This window comes from Catharus ustulatus, chromosome 24 (assembly GCF_009819885.2).
Source record: "Catharus ustulatus isolate bCatUst1 chromosome 24, bCatUst1.pri.v2, whole genome shotgun sequence".
Classification (NCBI taxonomy): Eukaryota; Metazoa; Chordata; class Aves; order Passeriformes; family Turdidae; genus Catharus; species Catharus ustulatus.
In genome coordinates this window covers 4,427,606-4,439,775 of record NC_046244.1, presented here as the reverse complement: position 1 = coordinate 4,439,775, position 12,170 = coordinate 4,427,606, and the positions used below count along the sequence as shown (strand labels likewise).

The 12,170-nt window shown below is 46.5% G+C and overlaps 1 protein-coding gene across 8 annotated transcripts in view; it reads left to right on the top strand.

The window, feature by feature from the left end:
- CAMTA1 (calmodulin binding transcription activator 1) overlaps window positions 1-12,170 on the top strand; it is a 235,568-nt gene that overhangs the window by 60,461 nt on the left and 162,937 nt on the right. For 7 of the 8 annotated variants that reach the window (XM_033079399.2, XM_033079396.2, XM_042779950.1 and 4 more), the window contains one exon: window positions 1,969-2,036. The exons of the other annotated variant lie outside the window; for it this stretch is intronic. In XM_033079399.2, coding sequence (XP_032935290.1) covers window positions 1,969-2,036 — 68 coding nt within the window. The remainder of the gene's footprint in view (window positions 1-1,968; window positions 2,037-12,170) is intronic. 8 annotated transcript variants of the gene reach the window in all.

Genomic DNA, 12,170 nt, shown 5'->3' with positions numbered 1-12,170 from the left:
TTTCTATGCCATAGCAATATATTTGTTCAGCCAGAAAAGTTAAAAATGGCTTAATTCTCCTTACAGCAGTTGAATTTTAGTAGGAATAGGCAAAATCCCAGACTAATCTGAACCCCCTAAGCTGTCTAGGCGTTGAAGGGGTTTGTTTCTGTAAATGTTTGCTTGCCTGGCGGTGGAGAGGATGTGCAGAGAGCTCCTGAGTGTTCCTCAGTATCTCCAGAGCTCATCTCACTGTACAGCATGAGGTTTATAGCATAGTGAGCTGAGGACACATAACGTGGGATGGGTTGGGAATAGAGCTTTGCTGATTGCAGCAGTTTTGGTGGAATTACTGCACTGGCTCTAAAAAACTCCAGAGATATTTTTTCGTATTTTCCAAAGAATTTTAGTTATGGAGTTCTTTGGCGGTTTTAGCCTGTTGGAAATCTCAGGTCAGACCTTTTTGGCCATGTAGTGTCCAGATTCCAGCACTTGCATCTGATTCAAATGCAGCTGCTGTGAAACTGTGAGGATTGGGAAGGTCATCAGTGTTGGTGGTGGAGATCTGCATTGGCTTTCTTTGATGCTGAATTTTATTCAGCCATTAGCCACAAATTAAAAATAGGAGTTTTTGGAGTTTCATGCCGCTGCTCTGTCATCTGTGTGTATGGGGATCCCTTAAACCTGCAGAGACTGGCTTGGAAAACAAGGGGTGCACCGATGGATTCCAGGAGAATTTATTTGCAGTGTAAACATGTTGGTCAGGAGTCATTAATATGACATTCACACAGCTCTAATAAAGTACATAACACGGAGATCTGGCACCGCTGCAATGCCCAGAGGACATTAAGTATGAGTCTTAAAACCAAGAGTATTGGAAACAAGATATTTTTACGTCTCGTTTGGGAGTAATATAATTGCATTTTGTGGCTCTAGCAGATGCTTGGGCCAGCTGGTTGGAGAGCATTGTGGGGATTTTTAGCTTTGGTACTGTAAGCGACAGCCCTTATATAGAGCTAGCTAAAAAAAAAATAATAAAAACCCCTCTCTTGGTGGAAAGCCCTGGTGCTGGCGTGTGCTGTTGGGAGGTACAGCCTGGGGACACTTCTGCTGCAGTGGCTCTGGGGATGATACTGCACGTGGTTTGGGGGTCTGATTTGAGGCATTTGTGCATTGAAGGCAGTTTTACTGGCCTTACTACTTGTTCAGCTTTTGCTATGCAGACCCCTCTGAGAGGGCTGGGAGGTGATTTTGGAAGATAACCATCAAAACCCTACATTTTTCTGAGTATATCACAGGGAGCTTATTTTCAGCACAGTCCCAGGAGTCCGTGGCCATCTCTAGATATTGGGACACTGCTGATGTGGTGACAGTTGCCACCTTGTGACCACCCCAGGTTTGTATCCAGGAAATGGATGAACGTCTGTCCCGTGTTCCTCAGGCCTGTTTACAGGCACTGTCGTGAATTATCTCGCTGGCTCCGATAATTTCCTGCAAACAAATCAGTTCTGATCTGGAAGTAATCGCCCGTATCATTCCTGCAAGTGGGAGCAATGACTTACGTTGATGTCACCCGCTGGCTTTTTATGGCAACGATTAATAATTCAGTAATTCTCTCTGCAGTGATGCTGTTCTATTTATAAATATTTTATTTAGCTCCCCGTGTCCGTATTGTCGCTACCCTTCCCTTTGCTTCCTGACGTCACACCGGGCTCGCGGCGATGCCGTGGTCACCACAGTTACCAGCAAATTCTCTGTGCTGGAAAATGTTAATGCCTTTCCTCATTTGCATCTCTTCATTGTCCTGTTTAAGCCTGGCCTTGGTGGCGTGGATGTGAACGTTTACTGAGCGCACTCTGTCAGTCAAAACCCGATTTCAGCTGCAGCCTGGTCCCGGGGTAGGCGGCTCCGTGTCTCTGTTATAAAACTTTCCAGTTGCCAGCACAGCCATGCAAGTAACTCTGTTTTCTTTCTGCGTTTCTCTTTCAGGAAATTGCAGCTTATTTAATAACGTTTGAAAAGCATGAGGAGTGGCTAACAACCTCCCCCAAAACCAGGTAATGTTCTCCTGCTCAGCACATTGACTCTCTCGCGCTGATGACTTGACTCACTGATCAATGACTTGACCACCAAGTGGAAACTCCCAGTCATGCCTGATGGCTTGTGACACCAAACTCTCATTAATTGCCTTAATGAGCATTTTATTGAATGAAATCAGATTGATTAAAAATGGAACAGCTACAGTCTTGGCAGCTTAAAGTTTTAACCCGATTGCTCAGGATTTAATTGTATCCCTTCAGATCTGAAGCCTCTGAGCAAGGTCATGGGCTGTTTATCTTGACAGAACTCCCTTGCTTCTAACTTTAAATAAATAAAAAAGCACCAGCCCTACCATGTGCCGCCTGTTCACAGGCAGGCACGGGGATTGTTTGCGTTCTGGTGTTTCCCTTGCTGAGGTTAAGTGTTTGATGGTGAGGAGGTCCCAAAAAGCTGCATTAACAGACATGTTTGCAGTTTATTATTCAGTAAATGTCATGTCTTCTTCGTGCTGCCATAAATGTTTAACTTCTCCCTCCCCTGGGAACCCAGACATGGAGTTTTGGCTGTGGATGTTTTCTTGCTGTTTCAGCTATGTTCTGGCTCCATACGTCTCACTAATGCAGAGAACGACTCTTGCTTTCTGGTCTTGCTGGGCTTTTGCTGTTTTTCTTTCTCCCAATCCACCCCTTTCCTATTGCAGAGGGCTGGGCCATTGGAAGGAGCCTGCTGGGACCCAGGTGAGAGAAAAGCCTGTTCTAGCATCCTGCATCCCAGCATCATCCGTTGCAGGGGCCGGTGCCGCAGGTGCCCGGAGCAGCGTGCTCCAGGTTTGGCATCACCTCCTGCTGCCATGAGCAGGGACAGAGATCACAGTGGGACACAGGGAGCAGTGCCACCCTAACAAATAGCACAGATTGATTCCAGGTGTTCCACAGCATCCAGCTGAGGAGAGGATGGACGTGGAGGCCTTCTCTGCACCTCTGCAGTGCAGGTGGGGCACACAGAGGACCTGCTTTCCATGAAATATGGGAACAAAAGAGCTGTGTTGTTTTACTTTTGTGGGCTTTTCCCCCCACCAGACTATATTTTTGTGACATTGGTAAGTAATGCATTTGCTTGTAATATTAAAACATGTAGCACCTGGGAAGGAGAGTGGGAAACCCAAGTGCTTTCTCAGTGGTTCTCCAAGACCTGGAACTGCCGTGGTGGTGGAAGGGCCCTGAATGGATCTTTCCTGCTGGTGGCAGCTGTGAGACTCTCCTTGGCTGCAGAACAGCAGGTAATTCAGCTAATATTAGCAATGGTTTTTTCTGGGTTGGTAATCCCAGTTTCAGAATTAATTCAAAACAATTTCTGGCTGAGCCTTTGCCAGAGAAACCTTTTAAGGAGTCAGAAAACACATTAACTAATCTGGCTCTACATGGCATCACTAAAGATATGAGATTATGGATGTTTTTGTAGCGTCTTCTGATCCTAAGAGCTTGGTTTGCTAAAGGCAATGCATGAAAATAATTTCCTTACCTTCCTCTTTTGTGTTTACACTTGGAAGAAAGAATGTCCCAGGAGAAGGAAAGTTGTGACATGAGTTCAAGGTCCTTCTGAAATTGTTGAGTTAGTTTTCTATTTTTTTAATATGAAAATTAATTGGAAGAGTTAAATGCTGAGTTGCTACAATCAGGGCTCCCAGTATTACAGAATTAATGACATCGATTTGGCACTGAACTGGAACACTCCCTGTTCTTTGTTTGCTGCTGTGGGTGCTGCTAATTTAATCTCACAAAATTAATAAAAATTAATTGCACCACTGACACACAGAGAGTTTCCTAATCCAGTGATGTATGGTGTGCTGTGAAGAGTCACTGCTGGATGGGGGCTGCGGGTGCAGCTGGATGGTGCCTGTGGGATCTGCTGCAGTTTTTGGCAGAGGGTTGGTACTGGTGATGGGGTTTTGGTGCTGTCCAGCTCAGCCACCAGTGAAGGAACTGCTGCAGAGGGCAGGCCAGGCTGGGCTGTGATGCCTCACAGGTCACTGAGCTAAGGCAGAGGGTGGCAATGAGGAGCAAGCTGGTTTGGAGCCGAGCTTGCAGTTTGGAATGTTTTCATCTCTTTCCCAAACAGAGGTCCCCATGTTTACAGTTGGGTATTGCTTTAGTCATGAACATGGAGGAGAGGCCCTCTTGCCTTGTGGTGGCATTGAAGGAGCTATGACAAACCTTTGCAAAAGAACCCTAAAATTACTTTTTAATGAAACTTCTTGTTGAACGACTCCAATTGATTGAATACACTGATATAAATGTACTGGAGCATTATTACAATATTCTTTTGAGCACTCCAGTTGATCAACATAAATTAGCGAGTACACCTCGCAAGCATCGACCTTGAGGCTCCCTTGGAATGGTGTTTGGTTACTTGATGATGTGCTGGGTAATCCGCAGCGGGTGTTCCGTCAGCGGGGCGGGGGAAGCGTTCTGCTAATGCAGCAGGGCCAAGTGTCTGACATTTCCAAGTTTAAATGCAAATCACGATGACAAAAAAAAATTACTTGACATTTATATATCAAGTAGAACTTAATTGTTATTTACTTTGGAATTTCAATGACAAAGTCAATTTTCTGAGTCCAGAAGCATTCTGCCAGAGGAAGATACTTTGCTTCTCTGTTTCCAGGTGCCTTCTGCCGTTAGCATTTTTACAGTATTTTAAAAATATTCTTGAGCAATCCGAGGTGACTTCACTATTTCACAAGTGGGCCTCAGGCAGTGGAAAAGCCTTGACTGTGCCCAGAAGCTGCAAGGTCAGTTTTCCATCTGGGAATGCAGTTTAGATGTATTTCTGCCCCTGCTTGCTTCATGTCTTGGAAGGGACACAGGGGGATTGCTGGGGACCAGCCCTACTCCACAGTGACAGCAGGGTGGGTGCAGTCCCTGGAGTCTCCCCACCTTCTGTACAGCTACCCCTCTCCCAAGAAGAACACCCTGTGCCACCTGTCCATCAGTCCAGTGTGAGGAACATCCCCTATCTGGGATATCTTTATCAGCAGCATCGTAAAGAAAAGTTAGGATCTTGCAATATATTAATCCTCTATTAAATAATTAATAGTAAAATTAATTGAATTACTCAATTTTCAGGTAAAAAATAGGGTAATAAATATTCATAACTTATATTATTAAGGGAATTTCCATTTCCTATGTCGTTAAAGTGAGATTAGGTAAGGTTGGGTTTAAATGAAGATGGAAAACAATTGTGCTTTGGAATTAATTCACTGTGCTGAATTACCTTATGAGCCTTCTTTCCAGTGTGCTGTGTGAGAGCTGTCCCACTGCATGGGGTAGATGCTACTGCCAGGAAATGAAACAGAGGCTTCCCATGGAGGAGAAGCTCATGGGAGCTGGAGGCTGTAGAAAAGGAACTGCCCAGAGCTGTGATTGATGGCAAAAGTTTTGTCCATCTCCCCTTATGCTTGTTGCAAATAAAAGTCCTCTTGAGACTTTGTTTAGACTTTCAAGGCACGTTTTAAAGGTCCTGCTCTCTCATGTGCCTCATACTCTCCATAGGATCCAGGGCCATTAACCTTGCCCGTGGGCAGTGCTGAAATTTGGGTTTTCTGCTCATGCTGCTGGAAGCTCTGCCAGCATGTTTGGGGTCGTGTACGACCTATTTTCCTTTGTTGAAGGCAGTGTGTGTGTGCTGTCAGCACTCCTGGCTCGGGATGCTGCTTGACATAATCCCTGCTAAATGTGGCACATCTCTCTTAACACTTTATAGATTTCATGACTCTCAACACTTTCTTCTCGCTACTTTCAGTATTTTCTTCTCTTTATTTTCCCTGCAGAGAATAAACAGTGCACAGATGGTTTTAAGAGCCCTAAGTTCATATAGATTTTTTAGCTGCTGTGGTCCAGGGGTGTTGAGACACCAATAATGAATTCCTTTAACAGCTCACTGTGTTGATTGTAAAGTGACCTAAGGTCAGAGTTGCTGGGAGCCATCCAGATGCCTGGCAATGGTCTTCAAGTATTCCTTCCAAATTCTTCCATGGCAAATCCAGCCTGGTGTGTGCTGGTCCTCTGGGAGAGCTGGTTTCCCTCTGTGTTTAGCTGGCAGCTCAGAAGAGCTGTGTCACAGCAGAGGATGTCACTGGCCAGCTTGGACAACCAAGGCAAGAGGTTTTTGTTGTGAAATCACCTGGCACAGAGGCTGAAGGGTTAACTCTTCCAGTCTAGCAAAGGCTCTGCAGCCCCTGTGCATGGTCACCAGGCTTGGGCTTCCCCACATATCAGAGGGATGTGTGTCAGAGATGGTGGCTCACAGCTGGTCCATGCACACAAACACTTGCCCTCACTGCCTGGCTTTGCAGGCACACAGGGATGCAAAGGCTCCTTCTCCTCTTTCTGTGGACTCATAAGAGTCCTGCAGCATTGCCTCTTGGAAGGGAAGAGAACTCTGGAAAACATGGAATTGTCAGAAAAAGCAATTATCTGATAACAAAGCAGTGAAATCATTCAGCAAACCCATCTGCCTGCAGCAAGGCTTGGTGGGTTTTTCTGTCAATGGGTATGGCCAAGCAACACAGTGTGGCTTTGGACATCACTGACATTCAGTATTTGGCAGGCTCTGACTGTTCTTGATCCCAGTGGGAGGATGCTTAGGGCTGAGGAGGCTGCTCTGTTGGTGTGAGCCCCCTGTGCTGGGTCTGGATGGGGGATCCCAGGCTGATCAGTGAGGAGCTGCCCTGGGTAGAACAGAGGAAAGGAAAGGGTGTGCTGGAAAAGGTGTTGGGCTGGGGCTTCTGATGGTCACACCAGACCTGGCAGACAATTCCATATTGTCCAGCATTCTGTGCTTCCTGTTGAAGTGGGCTGTGAAGGACAGGGCTTGATGGCTGATGTGGAACCACCTTGGACTTGCCCTTTCCTGCCTCATATGTGCAGGCTTCAGAGTGACAGGAGACCTGCTATTTGTTCTTCAGCAAGAAAATGAAAATCTTTGTCACATTTTAAAGACTTTTGCAACTTAATTTATATTCTCATATGGCACTGAAGAATCTTCTTTTGTCCGGGAGGTGAGATATGCAAAAATAACCTTTAAGTTGCTCCTAATTGACCCTTAATGATATTCTCGTTTCTTCCAATATATTCTCTGTGTCAAAAACACCATCCAGCAACTGCTTGTTGCACCTTAATGACTGCAAATAGCAACTGATGAAAAATAAACTATTTATTTAGTTTCTTTATTTATTGACAAGGATTTTTGCCTCCTGGAACCCTGTCCCTGAGGTTGGAGTCAGGACTGAAGCAAGGCACTGTGACCATCTTGTGCTGGCAGGGATTGGACCTCTGAGCCTGGGGCAGAGGGTACCCTGTGTCCAGGGGGTTGATGCTTTGATTTCCTGGTGGGGACTGTGTCTTCTATGACAAGCACAAGTGGTACTTAAGTTGCCCATTGGCATGTTAGCCAGCATGTGCTGATAACATGGAACTGGGGGGAGGATGTTTGTGCCTGTGTATGCAGAGCAGCTGGAAGCATCCCAGAGGACCTGCTGCTCAGCCTGGAGAGGACAGATTGGTTTGTGTTGTGGTTGTTGGAAGATGAGGAGCTGCCTGCAGACATTGAGGTTTTCCTTTTGGTGCTGAATAAGTGTGTGTAGGCAGTGAGCAGGCTTTGCTTTTGCTGTGGTGTGAGGAGCAATTGCTTGGCAGGCACAGGTGCTGTAGGTGTGCATTGATATTGTAGTGAAACACTGGACAAGTGTGTGATTCTGCTCAGCCCAAATGTGGAGCAGTTGGTGGGGGAGCAATAACGAAGCTGAGAGCACTGATACAGGTGTTCAGGTCTGAATTTTTCTTTTTTTTCTTCCTAGTCCTGAAAACACAGATTTACAACAATCTGGCAAAGATTCTCCTCAAGTTACACTTGGTTGGCGTTCTTGCTACGCACTCTGTAACAATACTTTAATATAATTAAATTTTAAATTCCGTGTAGAATCTGGTGGGTAGGCAGATGTACTGGTATGTTAAACTTTATGTCACTTAAAAATGGTTCTCAAGTACATCAGAGAGAGCCCAGCCAGCTGTAAAATGATCTGCTTTATGGTGCTGCTTTGCAGCTTTGGTGTCTGTTTTTTAATTACAGATGTACCTAAAGTCTCACACCCTTGGATAACTCTGCCAGGCTGTTTTGTTTCCTGTACGTTACTGACAGGATGTAAAGTGACATGAGGGAAGGTGCTGCTGGGGTTTTCCAGAGCTGCTTTTTGTGGGAGCGTTGAGTTCTGACTCGTGCTGTGGCTGCTTTGTTTCCCATAAACAGACAGCGCAGTCTCCTGCCTGGGGCTGCTGCACCTGGAGTGGCACCACCAGCATGACAAGTGCTGAAAGGGGTTTTAGGATCTGCTTTGCAGTCCTGCTAAGGTGAGCTGTATTGGGGCAGGTGTGAGGAGTGGCTTTGTGGCCCCAGGCAGATGGGGGCCTGTCAGGATTGGTGTCAGGGCAGGTGGGACCTGTCCCTCCACAGCCCCTCTGCCCCTCTGGCTCGTCCCCAGCACCAACACCCATTAGTTACCCACAGCTGAGATGAGCTGTGCCCACATTTGCTCCACAGTAAGTGGAGACAGTGGCTGGGCTCAGTGCAGGATGGAGATTTCCAGTGCTATGAAGTGGGAATCTTGTTGCTTGGCAGGCAGAAACCATTAATGGTGCTGTTTCTGGAAATAAAGAAACGGCCTCGTCCCGAGGCATCCCACGTGATGATTTGCCAAGTTGTGCAACATGATTTATGCCTAGCCGTGGGATTATTCTTTTCTATTGATTCTGAGGGAGATGAAGCATCAGTAAAAGCCCATCAGAAGCCTCCCTGTGGAATGTGAAAGCTTGAAGCTTTCCTGACAGAAATCCTGTTGCCTCTTTGGTGGTGACTCAAAACCCGCTGCCCAGCCAATCTCAAATCACCACCTTGCAGTCCTCCCCTTTCTCCTTTCAGCATTGCCTGTCTGTCCAGCGAGGATGTACTTGGTGCTGCAGGGAGGTGCTGAGCTGGGAGGTGCTGGTGGATCCTTGGGGATCCTGTGGCACCCTCTGCTCTGCTACCAGCAAACAGTGGCCATGTCACTCCTGTCCTTTGTCAGAGCATGTGTGATTCCTGCTGCCATCAGTGAGAGTGAATTGTGCTTATAGTATTATTCCTGTATTTATTTTGTAAATGTCAAGGATGAACTAAATTAAGATAAATAAGGCTGTTCCATTTCACTGTTCAATTTACAAAATTTTGATGAGACCAATAACATCTGTCCTGATTCCATCTTTTGGCCAGTTGAAGGTGGCTGTGGGTCTGACAGCTCTGTTCCACCTGTTCCCCAGGAATGTTTACAGACAGGGGATGTAGCAGTGAGGCTAAGCCTCAAATTAAGCCATTTGGTTCTGCCTCTGCTCTGTCTGCCTCTGGTGGAGAAGCTGAGAGGGTGATGTGGCTGACAAACAGCTCCACCCTCACAACTGGAACTGTTGTGTTGCCTTAAGTGCTGTTGTAAAAGGCGAGTGATGGGTGAACACACTGCTGTGAGTTGCAGCAATGCAGCTGGGTGGAAGTAAAGCTTTAGTGGGGGGTGCCTAATCTGCATCCTTCACTTCTCCTGCTTGTCCTGGAAAGGGGAACTGTGGACTCCTGGTTTCCTCAGGAGAATCTGGACACCAATGCTTACCCTGATTATGAAGTGTCAGGGTGTGGGTGTGTTCCTCTCCTTGGATGTGGGTCTGAGGACCAGAGCAGCATGTGGAACATCCCTGCTGTCACTCCGTGCCCTCTGGAAGGTGACCATTTATTTCTCATCAGTTGAGCCTCTTGCACAGCAAATGGGTCATGCAGGGGAGATCTTCTTGCTGGATAAGCAATTAGCTAAAATAAACTACTCAGAGGACAAATTATGCAGGACTCTTGCCCTGTAACAAATGAATTAATTGACTTTGGTATTTGTGGGATGTTCCCGTTATTTTATTTAATTCTCTCTGGCTAAAGGGCTCCTGTGTTTCCCCCTGCTCTTATGCTGCCACAGTGAGTAAACAAGGTATTAGGGGTTGATTTGCAACGCAAAGGAAGCAAAGTGGTGATTGCGAGAAACTTCCGTATTTCCTTAAGAGAGACCTTCTAAAACCTCTTTCAGCAGCATGTCTAAGAGCCTCTGTTTGACCTGTTTCTCTGGGGTGCCATCAGTTCTCTCTGCAGCCTCACAGAGCTCATTCACAGCAGCATGGAAGCACGGCATGGGCTGGAATTGTGACCTGAACACAATTGCAAGGGCTTTGGAAGCACCAGCACTGAAGGACGCCAGTGGGGCTGCTCCTGGAACCACTGCACAGTCAGGGGCTGAAGTGGGCTGGTGCAGGGTTGGGGCTGTGTCTCTGTGGCAGTAACCCCAAGTTGTTTTGAAGGCTTTGTCTGTCCTTGGAAGCAGTGGATGCTGTAGCAGTATTACCTGGGGTGTCACACGGAGCAGCACTGCAGGAGGATTACAGGTCCTGGTTGGGCCAGTAACTCATGAAACCATTCAGCAAATTTGCTGGGTTTATTTACAATAATTAAATTAAAGCTCTGGTACAAATCTTTGCTTTGTAACAGGATTTGTCAACAGCTAAGAAAGAGTGACACTGTTGGACCAGCTGTCAAGAAAATACCCACGTAAGGTGACGTTGCTTTCACAGAATAGTGCACAGTCCCAACTCCCAATACCAAAGTGAAACATGGCTCTACCACTGTTCAGCTTCTTATTTCTGCTTTGCAGTGTTCAGGCAAGATGCCTCAGGCCAGGGATGCTAACACTGATGTGGCATTTGTAATCCCAGACACCTTTAAAAGACCCATCCAGTGCTAAATTGTGCAACAAACTTTTTTTGATAAATGGTGGCCTTTGAGAGCAGTGCTAGCCAAGAGCAGGGCAGTATTTTGTGTGCTGCTTTAAATTTAGGATGTGAAAGATTTGGGGGATTTTATAACTGCAGTTTTGTGTGCTTGCTCTGCCTCCTCTTCTCCCACTGGTTTTACTCCCAGGCTTTTCTTAACTGCTGCTCTTGTCTGGTTTCTTTTCCTCTTCAATCCTCACTCTCATCTCCTCAACTACTGAAATTTATAAAAAAGTCACTTCTAATCCTGCACAGATCCCAGATCTGGAGGGACTGTTCTATCTATTATGCCTTCCTACAGTCTGCCCACCTGTCTTTACCAAAATCCCTGGTACTGGGTGAGATAGTATTTGGTTGCAGCCAGAGGCATGTGCAGGTGGGAGACAAACCAAAGCAGGTGATGTGTGGGCACAGTCCCACTGTTGTAGTGTTGATATTCCAGAGTGGGCAGTGGTAAGAGAGAAGGTTCTGCCCTTAGGTAGCATATGAAGAGGATCAAATGAGTAGGATTTGATTATGTAGTTTGTAGGGGAGCTAACATCTAATCCTAGTTTCTTACGATATTAAAAATTTGGTGAAGTTCTGGAAGGTGAAAGTCTTGCATGGCATTAACACAATTGCAGCATCTGACTCGTTGCAGGGATTAGATGAGTCTCCACTTGGCGCCTGAACAAGTAGGTTTCAAACATGCTGAGGATTTGACAGTTGCATGAGATCACAACTGGTGGGAAGGAGGTGAGAGGAAAGCTGTGGAGGCCGTGCTTGGATTCAGGCAGCCTGGGGAGAGGCCGGGATTCCCAGCACGACGCTGGCAGGGCGTTCCGTGGGAAGCATCAGGTGTCCTTCAGGGAATGCTTCATGTCCTGGGGTTTGGTTTGGGGAAAGCTGAATGCCAGGCCTGCTTTGGGCCAGGGTTCCCATCCTGGGCTCCTCCTGTGACAGCTGAGCTGAAGTGTCCTTGTGAGAACATGTCCTTGGGTTTTAACTAAACAGAAAAGGTTGTGCCTTTCCTGCACCAGCTTATAGGGAACAGTCACCCCTTGACTGTTCTCTGTCAACCAAGCTCAGAAAATAACAGAGGTAAGAGGAAAAGGAGGGTTTTGATCAAAGGAAATTGGGCAAACATTGACCCAGCGATGCTGGGTGCTGTGCTGGGTTTGGGGACAGAGAGCATGGCTTTATGGTGGGGTGATGCAAGGTTTAAAAGAGCAGTTCATGCTGACTTGTAGGGTCATAAATTAGGGCACCATAGAAAAAGGCTGT